This window comes from Drosophila virilis, chromosome X (assembly GCF_030788295.1).
Source record: "Drosophila virilis strain 15010-1051.87 chromosome X, Dvir_AGI_RSII-ME, whole genome shotgun sequence".
Classification (NCBI taxonomy): Eukaryota; Metazoa; Arthropoda; class Insecta; order Diptera; family Drosophilidae; genus Drosophila; species Drosophila virilis.
In genome coordinates this window covers 18,805,043-18,827,715 of record NC_091543.1, presented here as the reverse complement: position 1 = coordinate 18,827,715, position 22,673 = coordinate 18,805,043, and the positions used below count along the sequence as shown (strand labels likewise).

The window sequence follows — 22,673 nt, the reverse complement described above, 5'->3', positions numbered from 1 at the left end:
GAGAGTTAAACGCTAGCGCGTGCAGTCATAAAAGTGAACGCTTCCGGTTAAAGACGGGGCCAGGTGCGGAGGCAGTTTGTGTGGGTGGTTGGGTTTCGTTAATTGACCTAATTGCTGCCTGGGCGTCAGCCTTGGGGAACGATTGAAAAGCTGGCAAAACGTAAGCTGGCATTAATATTGCAATATTTATGTGGCAGCAGGCCGTGGTAGCTGACGCAAACATACGCCAGGAGTAGCGACCCACAAAAGCCCAGAGTCAGCGTCAGAGCCGGAGCTGGGGCCGGAGACGGGGCCAGAGCCAAAATGGGTGGTCGCAGCGAAGTCGCGTACGCTGTGCCGTTGCAAGCATAATCTGATGCGATTTTGCGATTTGTAACAGAGAGAAGCCGCTTTTGAAATGCAACAAGAACAACAGCAGCAGCAGCAGCAGAAGCAGCAGCGGCATCAGCAGCCAGGATGGGGCAGCATCAGGCAGTTGCCATAAAAGGAGCTAAAGTACAAATCGTTGTCACATGTGAGCCGCATTTTTATGGCCACCGGCTTGGGAATTTGCTGCTGCTGTTGCTGCTGGCTGTTGCTGCCGCATTCGCCAAAAGCCTCCGGCATCAGGAATTTATTGTGCGCGCTGTAAATGGAGTGGAGCAGGCCAGTGTTTGGGCATCAGCGAGTGGCCACCTTTACCAGCCAGCTAGCCAGCTAGCCAGCCAGCCAGTAGCACCATCGGCATCTCCCCCTCCTCAAAACTCCTGCTGCCATTCCATTCAAATGTGCAACAGGTCAACTGGCAGCGGGCGCTGCAATTTTTATTGCTTTCACGAGAATCGGTTGACGACGAGGCCCTTAAAAGGCCACCACTGGCTGTGCCCGGAGCTGCACTGGTTCCACTGGCTGCTGCCTCTGCTCACTGGAATGCATTGGTAATCGAGTAGCCGAGGCAAAGATGATTCAATTGATTGATTGATTGATTGATCGCTATCCGTTGCCAGCTGCCCGCTGCCCGCCGCCCGTTGTCCGCTTTTAACTGAGCGGGGCTCCGCAATTGCGATCACAAAATGACAACGCACCCAGCGATAAGCGAGTCGCACACCACTTTCCACGCCTCCCCCGGCCCAGGTCAGGCCATGCCTTATCAGGCAAACAGAACGAAAATAGCCTAAAGATCTTTATAGAACTGATGACGTGAATTTCAGCATACATACATACATATCAACTCGTTCATCAGCAGCAAACAGCTTGGGGTTACGAACATAAAATGTGCCTTCAATCGAACTAGTTCCGACTCAAAAGTTAGCCCTTTTAACCATAGCCACACTTTTGAATATCAATTGCAAAATTGCTTAGAGTTTGTTACAGATACTTGGAAATACCAAAGTTTATATTTAGTAACAGAAATACTTGACTAGATATAAAAAACGTTTAAGTTGCACAGCACTGGACTCGAGAACTAGTTCATGAGCTAAATATACTATTTATATCTGTACTGATTTGGCAATGGAACTAGTTCAGTTTAGAAAAATTATTTTAGTACTTTTACAGTTATTTGCAGCAAAGATTGGTATGAGTTCTAGTTTAACTAAGCTCGTTATTGTATTAAATTCAATTTTGTGTTCAAGCAGATTAGAAATTTGTGAACTAGTTCCGATTTGGTGTTTTGGACGGATTTATGCCCTCGTCGGCTTGTGCCAACAAATGAACTAGTTCTGAGCCGTATTCGAATGTCAGAAGCAGTATTTAACATGAGCTGGCAGGCAAAGTCCAAGCTGAGCAGAAACCCGCGCGTTGATAAGACGTAAGACCGCATTTTTTGTTGATATCACTTTCACGTTTGTAACGCATCCGTCAGATACATTTGAACGCTCGCTCGTCGCGGATCGTTCGTTTGAACCAGCTCGCATATTCATTAGGTATTCATTGGGCATTCGTTGAGTATTTACTATGATGCTGGCGCAGAGCATAAGGCGCACCATTTCGCACCTGTCGCCTCCGATGTGCCGCCCGCTGAGCGCACGCATCGTGGACAAGGTTAACATCGAGGTGCAGCCAGCGCAGACGGGAGCTGACGCTGGGGCTGGAGGTGCTGTGCTGACCTTTCCCGGAGTCTGGTTGCGCGACAATTGCCGATGTCCGGCGTGCTATCACAGCAGCTCGCAGTCGCGGCAATTGGACTGGAACCACTTCGATCCGGGCGTGCATCCGCTGGCGTTGCATGTGGACGCTGCCAAGGAGCAGCTACATGTGCGCTGGAGCGATGCGCACGAGAGCAGTTTCGAGCTCGACTGGCTGCGACGCCGCAGCTTTGATGGGCAGAGCCAAAGCGCCTACCTGAATGACTTCTATCGGCCACGGACAAGCCACTGGGCGGGTGCCCAATTCGAGCAGATAGTGCAGCGCTTCAGCTATGACCAGGTGATGTCCGAGGATGAGGCACTGCAGCACTGGCTGAAAGCGCTCGCCGTCTACGGCGTGGTGCTGCTCAACGGCGCACCGCTGGACGAGGGCGTGGTGCGTCGACTGGCGGAGCGTGTGGGCTTCATACGACGCACCACATACGGCGAGGAGTTCATAGTACAGGCCAAGCCGGGCGCCAAGAACTACGCATACCTCTCGCTGCCGCTGCCACTGCACACAGATCTGCCCTACTACGAGTACAAGCCCAGCGTGAACCTGCTCCACTGCGTGGTGCAGACGCAGTCGCGCGGCGGCAGCAATCTTCTCGTGGATGCCTATCATATAGCGGACCGTCTGCGCCAGGAGCAGCCGGAGCACTTCGAGCGGCTCAGTCGCACGCCCGTCGACTGGAACGACATTGGCAGCGAGGACGGACGCGAATTCCATAACATTTGGCGTGCGCCCGTCATCTGGTAGGTAACCACGAGCCAAGTGCAGCAAATTCTAACGCGAAACTCTGCTCCAAACAGCCTGGATGCCGACGGCAACTACACGCGCATTAACCACAGCGTGCCGCAGCGGGACAGCCACTTCAATGTGCCGCTGGGCCAGGTGCTGCCCTGGTACGAGTCCTATGCGCGATTTGTGCAGCTGGCACGCGGCGATGCTTACTCCTTTAAGACGCAGCCCGGGGATGTGCTGACCTTTAACAATCTGCGGCTGCTCCATGGCCGCACCGGCTATGATGACACTGCGGACAATTCGCGTTACATTGTGGGCGCCTATCTGGACTGGGATATCATATATTCGCGGTTGCGCGTGCTCAAGAAGCGCCTGAGCAAAGCCTCCGGCACGGCAGCTGCCTAAATGTGCCAATAAAAAAGTTAAGAAAAAAGTCAGCGACATATTTTCCAAGCCATTTGCGTTGAGCTCATTTGAATAGTTGCCCGGCTATGAGCTCAGCCGCGGCACATATGCCTGCCATGCCCATTATTTTGTATGGCCAAATCCTGTGGCTGATTCGGCCCACAAAAATTCCAAGTCAAATCCGCCGTCGTCTGTCGGCAGTCGGCAGTTAAAGCAGCTCAAGCGCGAAAATGATAAGTTGTAAAAAATCATGATGATCCTGGGCGCGTTGTTGCGGATTATTAGCGTCAGGATGCTGACAAATCGCTTGTGAAGATGATTGACAGTGGGCGGGGGAGGGGGCTTGGCGGTGTGGGGCGGGGTTAGGCGCAGTTTCTGCAAATTGGCCGCCGCAACAGCCACATCCGCACCGCATTCGGTAAATATGCAAATTTCGCGTCGGTTCTAAAGTGTCAAATGTTGTCAACTTGTGACGGCACTCAAGGATGTTTACCTGCCACAGCACTCAAGAGGCGCCCAACCGCCCTCTATGCTCACCCGGTTGCCTGCTCGCATGCCTGCTCATAGTAGACGCTATTCAGGTTTGAAGTGCATTAACCTTTAGCAGGCGCCCAATGAAAATGCCGTTAATCGTTTAACGCTCGGAATTCCAAGGCATGCCCAATGCCCAGACCCAAACGCTTCGGGCCTCACATGAATGCTAGCGGGTGGCGGCTCTCCATCTCCCCCTCTCTCTGTCGCGTTCTGAAACTTTCTATGCCAATTTCTTTTGAATATTTTATAGAGCTCCATTATGCCTACTTATGTCTTGTTATAGTAATAAAATAAAATTTAAAAGAAACGCAGCTGGGGGCTGTTCTCCAAATCGTTAAGGAAAATACGAGTAGGAAAAATCTACTGTAACTGTTCAAGGAGCAGCAACATCCAACAACAGCAGCTCTGGGGCCTGAAAACATTTTTTTGTACAACATTTTAACAACAGCAACAGCAAAGCCAAAAGGAGTGAGAGCAAAAGTGAAGCAGCACAGCGAAGGCCCAGGGGAGTGGGCGGCGGCGCTTCCAGGTTGCGGTTGAATCGGCCAGGTCGACTAATCTGCGCGCTCTAAATTGCCAATTGAGAAATATGCCTGCATATATAGCAAGTTTTTTATAACCCCTAATTTATGGATACTTGTATCATGGACACACTTGGTTTAGCAATATTATTGTAGCATATTAACGAATTAGACATTTGTATCTTAAAGATTTGTTTATTTCTATAATATACGGCACTTACAGATACATTTGCATGTCATTCCTTTGGTCCCTAGGAAATGATATCAAGTATCTTATGGATATATGTATGTTTATATTTATCTAACATTTCATAGATACTCAAAGATGCATTTAAATCCCACTAAAGACAGCCGTATGTGAATAACATAACATAATAAGTTAGGCATTTGTTTCTCGTATCTTGTAGTTGGGGACTCATAGATACATTTGTATCTTATTGTGTATCACTCTATTTGAGATACATTTGTGGCACAAGATTGGGCAGTTCTGCGCGCTGTAAGCTACAAATTGAGGAATATGGCTTGGAATAATAACATTTTAACTCAATGGTACACTTTACACTCACATATAGATTTGTATCTCATTAAAGTCAAATTATAGCTTTAACAAATTTGAATGTATCTCGAAGATAGATCGATATAATTGTATATTTATCTAATGCCCAATATTTTTTATATTTGACTGATAACATATTTGGAATGAATTTAAACGTGGTTGATTTATTTAGATACATTTGCTATTGTAGAATCTCTGCTTAAAAAGTATGCCACAGAACTTATTCTACGCACAAGCCCCGCTAAACTGTATCTAATAAAGCACTGAACAGCTTGTTGCATACTTTTGGGGCAGAAAAAATTCTCAAAATATGAAAAATAGCTAGCTAGCGAAATATACAATTCCAGTGCGCAGCTAATCATCCCGCCTTGCTGTAGAGCATCGGAACTTTTCCTTTGGCTTTCATGCCTTGCGAGGAGCATTTCCGCATTGCTTGCGCCGTGGCCCCAATGGGAGCTGATCCTGGCGCCTGCTCCATCAGAGTGTGTGTATATTTGTGTGTGAGTATTCGTATTCCCTTAACACGCATCATAACGCCCAGACGAAAGGCGTACGAATTATATAAGTTCAGAGAGAGAGGAAGAGAGAGAGCGAGAGCGAATGAAAAGTCTATAAAAAAGTTTACTTTTTTAATACTTTTCGCATTTATATATAATAAAAATCTTGTAAAAATGCGCCTTTTTTGCACTTCACAATGCGAACCTTGAGTGTGTGTGCGTGCGTGTGTGTGTGTGTGTGTGTGTGTTGTTGTGTATACAAAAGCTGTACACTCCCGTTTAGGGTTCAGCGCAAAATTCTGTTATACTCGAATGCCACTGGCAAGAACTATGACTCGAGCTTGGGCTTGGGCTTGGGTCTGGTCTCTGGCCCTTTCTCGAATGGCTTCCAGCACTCTTATTGTAGCATTTGCTGCAACGACAACACCAATGGCAACAGCAACAGCAACAGCAACAACAACTTGTGGCAGGCAGCACTTGAAATCCAAGCGGCGTAATTGCCGCACTGTAACAGACGCTGGCGATGACGAGGATGCTTCTTAGCCGGGCAAAGCATCTCCTGGGGCAGAAAAACGCAGCTATGGCAAATGAAGAGAAAAAAAAAGAAAGCCTTTGAGTAGAGCATCGGCAACAGTCAGCCAGGGGCGGCAGCAGGGTCTGCCATGCGGCGGTTGTGGCAGGCGGCTGCGGTCGCCATCTAAGCGTAACAAAAAATAAAAAAACAAAAAAGGAAAAACAACATTATTGAAGCAAAAAGGTTTTAATGCCGGCCTAAGCTTGGCCCTGGCAACGGATACGCCCAATTGTGCTGGGCATTTCCATTGGCATTTCTAGCCATGGCAACCGAACCGAGGGCCACCCAAAATCAAAATCGTGTGGGTCGAGCGGGCAAGGCGCGACCGTGCCAAAGCTGCGACCGTGTGCAGCATGCTTCCGAGCTGCCACAAATCCAGGCTGCCTGCTCTGCGCCTGATTGGCCAGCTAATCCTGTGCATATCTCGCACGCTCCTGTGCCCGCCGCACGCCCACTCTTTTGACTTGCCACGTTTGGTGGCGCGTAGCGAATTCAAATTCGCCACTCTTTGGCGCAGCGTTTAATACACTAAAAGCTTATGGTACTGTGTTTGGGGAGAGGACTGCGGGCTGCGGGTTGCGGACTCCGGGATGTGGGCTGGGGGGATGGCTGGTGTTTGGTGTTTGGGGTTGCGCTGCGGCAAACGGCAAGTTTTTTTCAGAATTTTTCAATTTTTCAATTTTTCACTTTAATCAAATTAAAATTCATTCGTCGCGCTTATGAAGCGTGCAAATGGAGCTGCCACTGTGTGGCATCAACGGCGTGTTTTTGTTGTGCTGTTTGCGCTGACAGTGGCAGCACAGCTTTGTCCTTGCTTGTGCAGCATTGCCAGCCAGAGAGTCAGCCAGCCATCCAGCCAGTCAGAGAGCCAGCCTATTGAGCAGGACCCACCCAGCCAAGTGGTTGCCCAGCCAAGCGCCGCTTTTTGTTAAGTTTTGCTGTGGGCCAAAACTTTGTTCGCCGTTTTGCATTGCGGTTGGGCCGGCTGCGTCTTTCACTACCCCCCTGGATCTTGCTGAAACTCTCGAGCGCTGCAAGGCATTTTTCGGGCAACTACAATGAATGTACATTTGGGAGTGTGCCAGCGGGATGGGGCGGTGGCGGTGCGAAGCTTGGGCAGCTGAGTGCAACGGAAACAGCAGCAGCGCTTTTTGCAACCCTTGAGGCGCTGAAATTTGATAAATATGCGTATTAGTTTCAGTTGCCGGCTCGTGGAATGGCACAGTAAAAGGACCAGGAACAGAACCCTGAAACAAGCAGCAAGGAGCAGCGCCAAAGCCAGTGGCAATATCAAATACTAAGCAGCCCTGGGGGCTAGCATGTTACTTAAATTGCGCTTTAAAATAATTTGCTTTGCATTTTATCTGCTGCGTGATTGAAAATTCACTGAGCGTTGCTCGAAAGTATGCTACATTTTTTGTTGCCGCCCAAGGGGTGTAGCTGCAGCAAGCATGCAGGGAAGGGAGTGCTACCACAAGCTGACGCACCGCAGGGCTTAAGGCATAAGCTTAAGCTTCGTATTAAGAAATTAAAGATTCTCAACGGTTGGAGCCCCAGCTAGGTCAGCCAAGCGTCTCTGGCGATATCACTTCGAAAGTGGCCATATTTTCATCTCATGGCATATTTTCATCGATGGCTGGATGGTTCGGTAGGTCTTCAGACCCTATACCTTATTCCATCTCCGATTAAGTAAGGTTCATCAACTGTTTTATTTCATAGTAGTTAGTCTCTCAGTTTTGAAGCTTCCTTTGCTGCAGGCACAAAGAAATATAGTCCAACCAGTTCCCAGCAAACAATCGCACTGAAACCTGAACTGGATCTTATTATTTACAAAAAATATCTTACTTAGGCTTAAAAGCATAAATAGCTTGAGTCCCAGTTATCTTACCATTCAAATTTCGGGCAGGCATACAACTTAGGCTGCATATTGTGTAACAATAAGCGTGCATGAACGAGCCGTTGCCAAAGGCAGGGCGCTGGTTCAAATCGTCCACATATAGGCTAGCAACTCTGCCAGCTGTCTGCTCTGGTATTTTATGTCCCACAACTTTCGTTAATCGGCTGAAAAAGAATGCATACTTTACCTGCAACAGTTTGTGGAATGACCATCCCACCCCCCGCTGCCACCAGCCGAAAAAAAAGTGAAATAAAATCACATTTGTCACCCATTGAATTTCGTAATATATATTAGCAATTTGTCCACTTAATTCGATTAAACTTTGTGTCTTGTTTGCTTTGCTTGTTTTGTTTATCGGTTGGTTTCGTGTTTGCTTTTCCATTTAATTTATTCAAGTACAACATAAATGATATATGCGTGTGTATATGAAGATGCGCACTCACACATACACACATATATATATAGGTATATATCTAGAGGATATATAGGTATGTATATGTATATATGTGTGTAGCTTGTTGTTCCTGTTCGGCTTGTCTTTAATATATTTTTATTAGCTTTTGCTTCGTTTGCCACAAAAGATGCATAAGTTAATACACATGTGTGTGTGTTTTAGTTTTAAACATATAATTATACATATTTGTAGGGCCATATATATATATACATATATATATGTGTGTGTGTGTATATGTGTGAGTGTGTGTGTATAAGTAAATACCAACTACAATACTTTAATATCAGACAATGTTTATTTATTTTGCTGCTATTTTGATCGTTTTTTTTCTTCATTCAATCGCTTTTCTTGTCAATTTTGTTTTCCATATGTATTTTATTACAACATAATAATTAGCAATAAATATTGTTGATTACTGTTCGCTGTTTAATATATGGTTTATTTTTTATGGCTTTAGCTTTTGCATTTTTTTGAGTATTTACAAAAATCTAAGAAAAAAAAAAATTGCCGCCGTGTTGTTTGTTCTTGATTATATATAGCATGTTTATATATAAACATATATATATATATATATATATATATAGATATAGATATATATGCATTTAAATAGTGTTTACGTTAATATATAAAATTGCTTTTGCATCTTTTTTTTTTGATATATATATTTTTCTTAACTTGCGACACACACAAAGATAATAAACGTTAGTTTTTTTTAGTGATAAAATATTTTATCTTAAAAAAAAAGAAAAAAAAAACTTGATTAAATCTATTTAACTTGGCAAGGGTGCATACATATGTGTGTATGTCTGTGTGTGTTTGTGTGTGTGTGTGTGTGTGTGTTTGTGTGTGTGTGTGTGTGTGGGTGTGTGTGTGTGTGTGTGTGTGCGTGTGTGTGTGTGCGTGTGTGTGTGTGTGTAGGATATGTAACGTTAGTATTGTTGTTTGTTTTTGCACTCAACTACATGGAAATAGTTTTAAGCACAATTTGTCGTCAGACAAAAAAAAAAGCGTGCAACAATTTGCTTCTTCTTCGGGCACGCTCGTGTTTGTTGCACATTTGCTTTGTGTGCGCTTTGCTCAGAATATACAAATACATCAAGCATTTATATATATGCATATTTTTATTTATTTATGATTATATATATATATTTGTGTATTCGATTATATATATAATAAATCAAATACAGTTTACGCCAACAAAAACGATTTTTTTTTGCTTTTTTGTTGTTTTTTCTTTGTTTTTTTTTTTTTTGTTTTTCTGCTGGCTTCATAATTTCAATTTATAATTTAAGTGTATAGTTAAGATTAAGAAAAAAAAATATATTTATTTATTTATATGCGCGTAAATGAAAATAAATAAACGGCTTGACATATCAACTAATGACTAATTTGGTTATGTTTGTGTCTCAGTTTTTTTAAGTACTTTTTTAAAAGAGTATTTATTTTGTTTTTGTTTTTTGTTTTTCTTCGCTCTTAATGTTTGCTCTTTTGTGGATTTTTGTTGATTTTTAACGCGGAAACGGAAGTCAATTTGTCAGCTTTTGGGGCACAGAAATCTTAGATATGTGTATGTGTGTGTGTGTGTGTGTGTGTGTGTGTGTGTGTTTGCCAAATGCCTGCGAGTGTGTGTGCGTGTGTGAGTGACTGGGCCTGACTTTTTCGCGCTCAACTGGCGCACATCAATTTATATGCTAATGGCGCCAGCAAGTTATTTAAAATATATATGCCACGCCCACACGCCGCTACAGCCGAGTCAAAAAAGTGAAAAAAAAAAAATGAAAAATAATCACACAGAAAAATCCAATTTATTTAAATATATATAAATGTTTTATGCACACGCACATACATGTACTATTGTATGCATGTGTGTGTGTGCGTGTGTGTGAGTGTGTATAAATTAATATGGTTTCGCCTGGCTGCAGCACGCCCACGTTGGCTGCCCGGCTGGCCACGCCCCCTCGTCATGTTGACAAAATTCAGTTAACGCAAAAATCTCATTTAAATATGCATGAAGGCAGCGTCCAGGCCGCAATTGAATTTCTCTTTCATTTTTTGTGTTATTTATTTATTTTGTTGCTCTTGTTTTGCATTTAACTTGCTGCAGGACACTTCATACATCGTCTGACTGTGTGTGTGCATGCATGTGTGTGTGAATGTGTGTGCGTGTGTGTGCGTGTGTGTGCGCAATGCATTGTTTTCGGAGCCATGTCGTCGGCTAATTATGCGGCCCAGGCGCAGCACACAAATCTCAGCTTAAGAGCAGCAGCATGTTAACTGTTCAGTTGTCCGTCCGTCCAGTTGATCAGCATATGTCGAGTTGGTCGCCGCTCCAGTTGGATATATAATATATCATGGTCACGGTCGCCAACTGTGGCAAGGGACATTGGGGCAAAATGACAAAAGCACGCAGACAAATACGCGGGGGCGAAGTCAGCGCATATGCAGTGGAGCGAGGGGGCAGAGAGGCTTGGGGGGGTTAGCAACAGTGAATGGCGAGTCTTGTGCAGAACACGAAAATAAATTCATTAAAGCATTTATCAAGTTCGACACTTGCTGTCATATATCATGTTACATTTTGAGCTGTAACATGTTTAATCCGCGGCCCCAGTCAAATAAAAGAGTTAAAAGCAACAACAAAAAACACAACAGAAAACAATGTGTGTGTGTGTGTAAAATGTAACTGTGTAAATGCTAGCAAAGGGCAATGCCATAGGAGCAGGGGGCAACGGCAGCGGAAGCGGCAGGGGCAACATATCAGTGTTCAGCCTACGAAGCTTTTGTATATGTATATATTATTTTTTCTTGTTTAATTTGTGTAACGTGTTTCGTGTTGTGTTGTCCCTTGTTTGTTTGTCTGTGAAGCGCGCGCGGCATGTCGGGCTTATCGTATACTACAGTGAGCACTGCCTGATGTGCGCCAAAGAGCAGCCACATAGGTCGCATGCGTCTCTACTCTACTTGCTGTAAGATATGGAGATTGTCTAAAAAACATGTTACACAGCACTACAAACTGCAGCTAGTCTTTCTCAACGCCCTTCGCCACGCCCCTGTAACTGCCCCTGCCGGTGCCCCTGAAAAACACTCAAACGCTTACTGATTTGCATGCATAATTCAGATTGAAAATTAAATTCAAATAAATGTATTTTAAATTAATTTTACTGCTGCTGCGGCAGTCGCTGCTGCTGTTCGTCTGCTTATTATTATTATTATTACGCTTTTTTTCTGCTGCTGCTTCGGTTGCCTCAAACAAATTGTTATGCAAAAGCGCGTGAAAATCAACCAACAAATGGGAAATAAACATCTGCATAATTAACAGCAAAACTGTTTGCATACATTTTATAAATACAGATCGAAATAAAAATAATAATAATAATAAAACTGCCGTTGAAGGCAAACAGTAAAGCCGAAAAAGAAGCACTAACGGCAAATATATATTGAAAATACAAATCAAAATACAAATATTAAAAAAATTAAAAAAATAAAATATTTGCCAGGACATTAGGGGTAGTCAGCACATGAGTAAAACAAATAACTCTTGAACTAACTCATGCGACAGACAAGTTAACAAGATTAAGGTTACATTTATCTTGAATACCCCTATTGCATGCAGTTCTATGCGAAAGCCTGATGTTTGTTGGCCTGTTTGTTATTGTTGTTGTTGTTGTTGTTGTTGTTGCTGCTGCTGAATACGCCTGTTTGTCTACCCTGCACCAAAATTCCATTCTATGTAAAACTGCGCCCTACTGCGCGACACACGCTCCACGCAACACTCAACATGCAACATGCAGCATGCAACTCTTTTCGCACTTGTTTCAAATTTTTAACTGTTTTTTTTTTTATGACCCTCAAAACTGTTACGGACACGCACACAGACACACTCGCAGGCTCTCACTTTAAATTGTAATTAGCATTTGGCTAGTTGTTGTTGTTGCTGTTGGTTTTGCCCAGTGTTGTGCAGTGTTCGAGTATTGTAGACTAGAATGCCGCTGAGTAGCTTAACTAGATAATTTCGGATGTTTTTTTTTTTGTTTTTGCTTTTAGATAGTTAAGTATATTCTTTTATGGGGAGACTCCGCTTAGGTTTGTGAATATAGGTATTAGTATATGTGGGTGTGTGTGTGTGTTTGTGTGGGGGGGGGGGGGGGGGGGGGGGGGGATTAATTAAAGCATGATGCCGAAAAAGGTCAGAAACTTGAGTAAACTGTACAATTTATACAAAAACCGATACCTAGCCAAGTGTATGAAATTGAAATCCGCTCTGACATATTCCGTTTCCGGTTCGATTCAACTGCATTTGCGGGCGCGCCGCTGGAAGCGTTTCATGCGCAACGACCACTCATCCTTCCACTCCAATACAACTGAACTGGGTCCAATGGCCAGATAGCCGGGCGCTGCCTCCGAGTCACGTCCAAGTATAAGATACGATCTGTAAGGATTAATCAATAAGAAGCATATCGTTAATTAAGAATCGGAGCGAAAGAAACGCTTGTTCAGTTGGAGGAGGGAATACTCACTTGTTCAGCTTGATCTTGGGGCACTGACACTCGATGCTCTTGCGCGGCACCAGCAGCATCATGTTGCCACGTCCCAGCAGCGAGCTGGTCGTGCCCGACATCGGGTTCCGCTTGAAAATGGTCTGTATATTTATCTCGTACTTGTATATCTCGTTCTGTCGCTCTATCGAAAACTTTTCGGTGCTTATATCCTGAGAGGCGCGATCATGGCCAATTACCTTGGCCAGAAGAGCTGTAAGCGAGTAGTAATTAGGTTAAGTTCGGGCATATGGATTGGACAACAAGCATACGCACCGTAGTCCTCCATACAAAACTTGTTGAGATTGAGCTTCTTGGGACTGGCCTTACACTTGCCGCAATCTGTGTGGAATATGATAAAAACATATGTTTATTTCAAAGCGTGTCGTTTTTGTCATTCGCAATACTTTATACAAGTCAGTTTTTACTCGTTACTCGTCACAGGTCACTTTTTACTCGTTACTCGTCACAGGTCACATTTTATTCGTTACTTGTCACAGGTCACATTTCAATCGCTACTTTCATCTTCTTTACGCGGTACTCGCTAGTTGCAACTTACACTTTTTCATTTCCTCAGCCTGGGAGCCTCCACCATCCTTGTAGTCGCCAGCTCCACCGCCGCCGCCGGCGCTTTCGGCTTGAATCATATTCGCATTTGTGGGCACTTCTGTTAATTGCAAAAAGGCACGTGAGTGAGGATTACGCTAGGGTACAGCGGAGCAAGACAGCGAGAACTGGACACTTACTTATGCAGGGCGCCACATGGGAGCGCGTTTGCTGATAACCGCGAGCACAGCGATTGCAGGTCAAGCCGGTGACGCCCTCCTTACAGGGACACTGGCCACTCAGATGATTGCAGGTCTTGCCAGTCGAGCCCACGGGATGGCAGTCGCAGCCTATGAGACAGGGTAGAAGAAAAGAGAGAGAGAGGGAAGGAAAGAAGGTGTCATCATTAGAAAGATATTTTCCCAGTTGACAACTAACTAGGCCGCTGATTGATGAGCGAGCAGCGTCTTAACATCACCAGGTGACAGCTTTAACAGCACTTACGTTTGCAGACTTTACGATGATTGGGCGGCTTGGTGGCGTCCCGATAGTAGCCCTCGCGACAATAGTGGCAATACCGTCCGGTTGTATCGTGCTGACAATTGTAGCAAACGCCGCCGGACACACGACCCGACAGCTTGTACAGCTCCAGATTGAATCGGCAGCGACGTGCATGTCCATTGCACTGGCACACTGATAAAGAGCAAAGAAAATGGCATTGAAAATGGAATAATAATTAAAACAAGTCTTAAAGATAATTATTGAAGAGAAGCATTTACTGAAATGAAATATTTTCGTATGCATTCGATGAACCTATTACAATTCTTAGCCTATTTCGGTATACTTGTACATTATAGGACTGGTCCAATATATAAGTAATTAGGTGTGACAAGATTCATCTAACAAATTCTCTTTTATATTTCAGGAGATGCAATTTTAAAAGTACCATAAAACAATTCAGCAGTTTTCAATGCTAAAGGAAAGTATACTTAAGTTTAATCATGACCAACAAAAATTGGTGAGTTTTATACAAATACTATTCATCCTTACATCAGTTGTTTTTCAAATCTAATTAAGAGTGAGGTAACTTCTGTCAGTATTTATAATTCTAAACACTTACAGAAATAAGTCAGTTAGTACACCAGTTAATTAGTCTATCATTTAGTCTATTAGTGAGCCAGGCAATCAGTCTGCCCATCAGTCAGTCTTGCCGTCAATCAGTCAATCCGTCAGTAAATCATTCAGTTACTTAGTCATACAGTGAGTTACTCAGTTAGTCAGTCAAACAGTCTATTATCCAATTAGTTTGACAGTCATTCGTTTGGTCGGTCAGTCAGTCAGTCAGACTGTCCGTCTGTCAGTCAATCAGACTGTCCGCCAGTCAGTGTCTGATTCTGACTGAGTATCTGATTGACTAGCCAGCTAGTCAATGAATCAGTCTGTTAGTCAATCAATCAGTCTGTCAATCAGGCTGTCGGTTAGACCGTCAATCGGTCAGTTAGTCAATCGAACAGACAGTTAATCAGTCAGTCAGTCAATCAGTGAGGACTTTAACTTTTTGCTGATCTCTTAAGTTTAAGTAGCATTCGGAGTGAATATGAATATAAGCATTCGTCTTTATAGAGCTTAGCTTTATTTGCGTTCAATAATTTAAGTTGCCCTCTCTGGTTCAGCACAGCTGTATTTCGGCAATTGATGCATCTATATTCATTTATTCATCTTAAAGATTGTATTGTGTATTGCTTCCTTAAGCTCCTTACGTCTAATGCTGCTGTCTAGGACAGCATGGGAACCTAATCGTTTAATGGCAGTCGCTTCTCGCCTCGCACATTTCATAAATAATTAATAATCAGAGATATTTTTACGTGCTTTACTTATTTGGGACAGGTTGAGGGCTACCCTGCAGCTACCCCTGCTGCTCGGCTATGATTGATTGTTGGCTCGTGCGGTTGATTGATGAAACTGCATGCCAGCTACAATGCTAAAGGTGGCTAGAAAGGGAGACAAGGGGCTGTGAAGGGGGTTGGGGCACCTGTCTCTCGCCTGCTGCGACTTTTATCGATTTTTGACCAGCTGACCCAGGTCCCGCACTGGAGCTGGTGTCCTTGTCTGGACACTAGCCTTAACGTCAGTCCAGCGTAATGCTGGTTTAATTAGTTGGCCAATATCATAAAATAATTTTAGCCAACTAATTGGCAGCACTTGACTGCAATTTATGTTCCACAACGTACTCGGATGTTCCAGTTGCCCCCGTTGCCAAAGGCATTAAGCGTGATTTATACAACGCAACTCATATATGGACAGACAGCGAGACGGGACGGGACGATGCGACGCAGACGGACTGAGTTGTATCTATAGCTGGTTACGTATCAGGCTGGTGCCCACGCAGAGCGACTTTGACTTGCACACGCATGAGCGCCTGCTTTGTGAGCTGGGTTATAAGACGGGGGGGACAGGCGGGGCAGGGAGAGCAGGCAGCACAAAGTGTCCCTTGCCTGTGCGGTGGCTGCGGCTCCAGCTTCAGCTCCAGCTCCAGCTCTGGCTTTTGGCTGGTGCGACTATTGTGATGGCTGTTGCTTCATATTTTTCATATCTTATGTCTGCATCATCGACGACGACGACGTAGCTGACAACAATGGAGACGCGTCCAGCATGAGGCATGAGGAGTGGGTGCGGGCGCGGGAGCAGGAGCGTTGGCGGGGAAGTAAAACGCGGGCGGCCGTTCGCTTATTTGGCAAATAACAACAATGGGCAACGACAATGGGCAACGCGGCTGGATGCGATGCCACCAACGCCCCAACAAACTTATCGATGAGTTTTATCCTGCCAGCAGGCGCATAACATGTGCCCGAATGCTCTGCCCCGATATTGAACGTGCTACCAGCCTGCCCCTTGTCCCCTTCCCTCTTGCTTTATTTCCCTGCCCCATGCAGCTATCCACTCGATGGTCGTCATCGTCGTCATCGTCATCGTCATCGTTGCACAAATTAAAATGAATTTTATTTCTACTTGACACTCGGCGCTGCGTCTTTGCGCTGAGCTGTTATATCAGCTATGTGTCGAGGCCGAGGCTGGCAAACGAGTTGGGAGTCCAACGTTATAAATCCCATCAAGAGCTCACATAGTTATATCATTTAAAAAGGTGAAAGTCTCAACGACAGCTGGAGAAATGATATCAGTCACAAGTGAAAAGGCAAAAATGTCAGAATAAAAGATTTAAGATTAAGGATTTTTTTTTCTTCTTTTTTGAATGCATTCAGCTTGGAAAGTTGCTTATACTAAAAAATGATTATTTTCGGAAATGTTATATACTTTTTAAATATAAATATCAAAGTTGGCATTTCCTTCTGCATATTTTGGGTATATTTTGAAGACCTGATAAGGAGTCTCTCATATAAAACTTGAAAGTTCATATAACCTGAAAATATTTTATTAATTAAATATAAACTTAGAAAGTGAATTCGTTCGACATTCAGCTCAACAATTTGTGGGCAGCGCATTTGAGTATCGTTGCGACTCTTTCATTGCCGCCGATATATGTGGACTTAATGGTGGCAATAATGATAATAAGATAGCTAGACTGTCCGGCATTTGGAGCACTGCTATTGCCATTGACACATACGCATTGTAAATGAGTTGATTTTGCGGCCAGCAATAAGCCGAGTTGAGCTGCTGCCTCATAAATAGGAACAGGCCAGCTGACGAGTGGAACAGATGCAACTATACTGGATGCAGTTGTGGTAGCCAACCCCTAGCCGTATGCTAAATGCTGCTGATGGGAGACTCACTCATAAATTCCATTGGAAAAACAATTGGAAAAAACGAAATCGAAACAGTGAAAAGCGTCAACAAAATATTCGACGCTCTCGACGATTAGCTAAAGTAGCGCATAAATTGTTTTTTGGGTTGGGTCGTGCTGATGTGCTGTGTGGGATTAAACGAAGCATGTCGGACACTACAGTTTTACAGTCAATATTGTTTGTGGTTTTGTGATTCAGCCTAGATGCAAACCCACACACATACACATGGATATATATAAGCATATATGTATATATATATATACATATATATAAATATATATAAAGCGACGCACTCAATCAGCTTAATTGGAAACAATAAAACGCATTTTAACGCGAATTTTCTTTACAGCTCATTTGATTTTCAACGCGTCGACTCCCAGCAACACGAACTGTTTTGGGTAGAGCTTCGCATGCTCCACTCCAGCACACATTGCCCCATTACTCATCTACCCATCAACTACCCGTCGTCCCAACCAGCTCATCGGCACATTGAATTCTGTTAAAAGAAAAATAATAAAAGAGAAAGAGGAAAACTTATTGCCAACCGGCTGAGAGTTGGTCGAAAAGTTCGACAGATCATTGGCGAAAGATTTTACATTTGGCATTTCGCATTTCGTATTTCCCACTGCCAATCCCCAACCACCGGACTACTCCGCCTATACAAAGAAGAAAAAAACCGACTCGCATCTGGCAAGCAATTTTTTGATATATGACTTTCGTGGCGAAAACAAACAAATTTGCAGGCGGTCGAGAAAGAAAAGTTCATAATTTTGCAGGCTTTTTAATTAAATGCCATAGCAGCGCGCAGCCAAAGTGCGAGTGAAAAACACATGCAAAAAGAAAAGTGCGAATGGAAAACACACACAAACACACTAACAAAAACATGTGAAAATCATTTGGCACCATGCGAATGAGTGCGAGTGCGAGCTGGCTCTACCCATAGACCAAGCGGCCCATAGACCGTGGGACTGCATCGACAGCTAGCGAGAGATAAGGCGGGGACAGGGCCAGGGTCTGGGGCGGGGACTGGTACTGGGACTGGGACTGGGACAGGGACAGGGACAGGGACCGGGATCGTTGCGGAACCGGGGCCGTTCACAAGTTATGCGACCGTTTGTTGTAAACGGCGCAAAAATTATGGGCGAAAAGCAAACAGGCCTCAACCCAAAGAGGCTGGCCCACCATCTCTATAAACTGGCTACAAAATGTCTACATTTTTTATTTTATTTTCCTATTTTCGTTAGTTTTTCGTATGCAACAAGAGAAAAGCAAAGGCGGCGCAGACTCCAATGCTGGAGCTATTGGCGAAAGATATCGCCACGCGGCAGCGGGGGCAAGACGCGAGGCAGGGTATATACATATATCCAGCAAGATGTGATCGAATTGCGAGTGGGCTGAACAGGCGCCAAGGCTTTAAATAGAAGAAAAGCATTCAAGTTATGTATAATTAAAGCCAAACAGATGTAACACAAAGATTTGCTTAGTTGCGTAGAAAAAAACACAATAAAAAACTCTGCCACTGCGGGCATTGGAAGTTGCGCTTAAAACAGGACTGTGATTAGTTTTAAACTGGCCAACAACTTAGCTCTTATCAGTGAAGCCTTCAAATTTTTTAATCGCATTATCATTGCCATAAACGTTTCTACTTTTATTATATTGATAAATGGTAATATATATATTAATATTATAACTATTATTTTTATTATTATTATTATTATTATTATTATTATTATTATTATTATTATTATTATTATTATTAATATTATTATTAATATTATTATTATTAATATTATTATTATTATTATTATTATTATTATTATTATTATTATCATTATTATTATTTTTATTATTATTATTATTATTATTATTATTATTATTATTATTATTATTATTATTATTATTATTATTATTATTATTATTATTATTATTATCATTATTTTTATTTTTATTATTATATTTGAGCAACTATGGCCTTTGGCCTTTTGCCTTTACTTGTGAATATTGACTTCAAGGCATCATTTAGCTTTGCAGAGCATCTTTCGCTTAAAAACTCTCTTTTGGTGGCTACAGGGTAGCTTTAAGTTGTACACAAGCATCATTATCGCCCTATTGAAACATGTAATAGTAAAGTGAAGGCGTTTTCTCGATTGGGTGCGCCAGCAACATAATTTTACTCTTTCCATTTTACACTCTCGCCGTAATTTACAACAACACCTACACACACACGCACAATAAATTTGCCATATCGTCAAGTTTCTCCCTTTTCCTTTTTTTTATTGGAACACCCTCGCAGTCCGTTTTTGCTATCACAAAACACCGAATTTGCTTTGCCGGCACAAAATGTGCGGCCCGTCACATCCTGGCCTTCAGCTCGCGCCTTAGCGCCAGCTCCAGATTTGTGCTAAGAAATTTGCTAGCTCGACCATCCCGTAGCATCCCGTCCTCCACTGCCAGTCTGCGTGCCCGTCTTCAAGCTCGCCCGACTTTATAGCTAACGTTGCCTTCGCTTTTGGCTTTGGCTGTGGCTCTTCATCTGAGACTCTGTCTGTATTTTTATTATTATTTTTATGTACTCGCATTTTTATTTTGCCCAACGACGATTTGCGTGGTTTGTGTATTTTACAATTTGATGTGATTTGAATTTTCAATGATGCCCCAATTCCATGGAGCGGGGGAGCGACGCCCGGTTGAGATTGCGAGAAGCCAAATCAAGAAAATTTTGCAAAGCACACGGCGGACCCAAAATGGAAAAAAATCAACTGACGCGTAAAGCGCGTCGTCATCTCAGACCCAAAAAAAAGGCGAGGGAAAAAAAGCTCAACTCAACCGTTGACAACGTCGACGCTTGGCGCTGCCTCGAGATCCCGCAATGGGCGGGGCTGAGAGCCAAAAGGCATAGAAGCAACATCGATATATCTTTGGCCAATGATTTCGAATGTGTTGCGACGCATAATTTTATTTACTTTTCAATTTGGCTGCCCACTCTGGGCACAGTCTCTGCTCCGGCTGCTGCCGCGGCTTCTGCTCCTGCTCCAGATCCTGCTCCTGCGGCCTGTCTACGTCCTTAAGCACTTTGCTTGCTTATGAGCTAAGGCTGTTATGATACCACATTGCCCTTTCCACACACGCACACACATGCTTAAAATGTGTTGACAATTTGATGTCGAAGTCGTGCCGCGTGCCCCGTGCCCCTGCCCCACTGTGTTTGCCAACCCCCCGTTGCCACCAGCGGCACATCTTGTCATTGCCAGCATATTTTCGCTGGCCGCTTCAATTTTTGGCTTGCCAAAATATTTGTCGCTCGACTGGCATCCAAATTTTATTTTTTCTTCTTTTTTTTTTTATATTTAGCTTCGAGTGCAACTCTCACAACTGTAAAGAGAGACAACACAGTAAGCACTCAATAAACTAAACAACATAATAAGAGCTTGCATTAAGAAAACAATTTGATTTGTCGTTAACTAATTAACTTTGTAATGCCGAAGTTTTAATGTCCCAGTAATGTGTTTTTGATGTCCAAGCTTCATTTGGAACCAATTGTTCCCATGGGTGACATATAACAGAGTAGATATATTTTCGAGTTGCTCAGTTTGGTCAGGATATATATAAATACCGAAATGTTTTCCTAACAAAAACTCTTTTTGCTAGATTCCTTCAATAAAACTATTAATACAGTTGCCAATGATAATGAGATCAAAATGTGCTTGATTAAATTATGTAAATTTCAAGTTTGGTTAAGATGTCTTCAAAAAACTAAGTAGTTTTTCACAGATCCAGTTGGTTTTAATATATGTAGACGAATCTATGCATAGTTTTATAATGAAAGCCCTGAGGACATAGCAACAGATAGACAGATCTGGCTATATCGACGAGTCTTTACTTACTGATCTTCAGTTTCTAATACAATTATAATATACTCATCCGGATTGTGCTTATTATGTTTTATTTTCTTATATTAATATTTTACATGAATGAACATCGCTTTATTCTTAGCGAGGCTGCACTGTATTGTTAAATATGGCAACATTAATTTCATTCAATGAACTTTTCCCATTCGAGATTCTCGCCTCAGTCTTGCTATTAATGCTTGGCTGTGGGTGTTTTCGGAGCTGTTCTTGTTGTTGTTGCTGTTGCTGTAGATGTTGTTAATGTTGCCAATTGCAATCGCAATCGACACCCCCACAGAAAATGTGTTGACGACTTTGACGCCAACACGCGAATTTGGCAAACAAATTACCCAAAATGCATTGAGCCAAATTGCTGGCAAATCGAAGCCAAATCGGAACTAAACCAAGCTGAAGCCAGAGCTAGCTGGTGCTGGAGCTGGCGCTGCAATCATGTATGTGGTCGGTGGTGGTGGCAGCACTTCACATAGTTGGAGCGCTGCATAGATAGTCAGCCGGCTGTGGCATGCCTGGGCGTTGATAATTGAATTGAAAAGTTTTTCGCCGCACTTTTGGCACGCCAATTGATGGGGCAGCGACAAAACCGAATACAGTTAAGCGAGCCAACAGTTAAGGCGGCATAATTTGTGGATTGTGCAACATAGCCGCACATTGAGCGGAACAGCCATAGCCAAGGAGTGTGCAAACGGGCCGAAATGAAAACTGGAAATTGGAAAAGCGCAAGCAAATTAATGGCAAAAAAAAAGGCAGCACAGCGCGAAAAAAAATAAGTAAGAGTGCTAAAGTCGAGTGTGCCTGACTGGGAGATACCCTTAAGATACACACGAACAAGCCGCAAGCGACTGTGCAGCCATTTTATTGTCCCTAATTGTGTGTGGGTAATGTGTTCCCAAGTAACTCGGGTAATTATTGTGCGATCCTCATGAAACTTTCAGTTCTGAAAGATGGCACCCGAATATGTGTATATACCAAGGAGCAAGGCTGTAGCTGTTAAACTGTTTTATTTATTGCTGTAGTCTAATCGGACAGGTAGCCAAAACTGAAATATTCTGAAGTTGTGTGCACTTAACGAGAATCTACTATGCAAGAAAACTCACTTTCGAAAATGAAATTAAGCGAAGACATCGTCTAGCTCATCTTCCTGATCATGAATAAATGCACTTGCTAGGCTCAAAGATGCCTGTTTTTGCTTGTCGCATACATTTGCAAAAGCACAGCATACCCCTTATAACTACTTGGGGTACGGGGCATGCAAATAGTTAAGCACGCAGAGAAGTGCGCGCTGAATGGAACCATAATAATAACTAAAAGAGATAAATCAGCTTTAAATTCTCAAGTTTCCCCAGTGCCCACCGTAACGCCCCGGTGTCACCTTTCCACTGCCTTTGTAATCATGATTTTTCCAATACCCTACACAATGTGTGAGTTGTGAGACATGAAGCAAAGCATGTGCCCGGCAAGTTCCCAGGCATTTGTGTGCGCATCGGCAATGAAATACAGTGGCTACAAAATGTATACAGTCAGTTATTTAATACGACTAACCATTTGTTTGCAGTGTTAGGGCATTGAGGCGTCGTGTCGTTTGGTTAAACATGGTTCGTT

The 22,673-nt window shown here is 43.3% G+C and overlaps 2 protein-coding genes across 2 annotated transcripts in view; one reads left to right on the top strand and one right to left on the bottom strand.

The window, feature by feature from the left end:
* Positions 1–1,754: 1,754 nt before the first annotated feature.
* LOC6631921 (gamma-butyrobetaine dioxygenase) lies at positions 1,755–3,287 on the top strand. Its single transcript, XM_002055712.4, has 2 exons — positions 1,755–2,861; positions 2,919–3,287. Exons 1-2 carry the CDS (start codon positions 1,936–1,938, stop codon positions 3,253–3,255), a joined length of 1,263 nt encoding a protein of 420 aa, XP_002055748.1. The 5' UTR covers positions 1,755–1,935; the 3' UTR covers positions 3,256–3,287.
* A 4,818-nt stretch (positions 3,288–8,105) lies between these two features.
* Positions 8,106–22,673, bottom strand: part of NetB (Netrin-B) — a 67,396-nt gene continuing 52,828 nt past the window's right edge. The window contains exons 2-7 of the mRNA XM_002055713.4: positions 13,871–14,059; positions 13,567–13,716; positions 13,380–13,487; positions 13,097–13,162; positions 12,803–13,034; positions 8,106–12,714 (exon numbers count right to left, since the gene is read on the bottom strand). Of these exons, the coding sequence (XP_002055749.1) occupies positions 12,573–12,714; positions 12,803–13,034; positions 13,097–13,162; positions 13,380–13,487; positions 13,567–13,716; positions 13,871–14,059 (887 nt within the window). The 3' untranslated portion in view covers positions 8,106–12,572. The remainder of the gene's footprint in view (positions 12,715–12,802; positions 13,035–13,096; positions 13,163–13,379; positions 13,488–13,566; positions 13,717–13,870; positions 14,060–22,673) is intronic.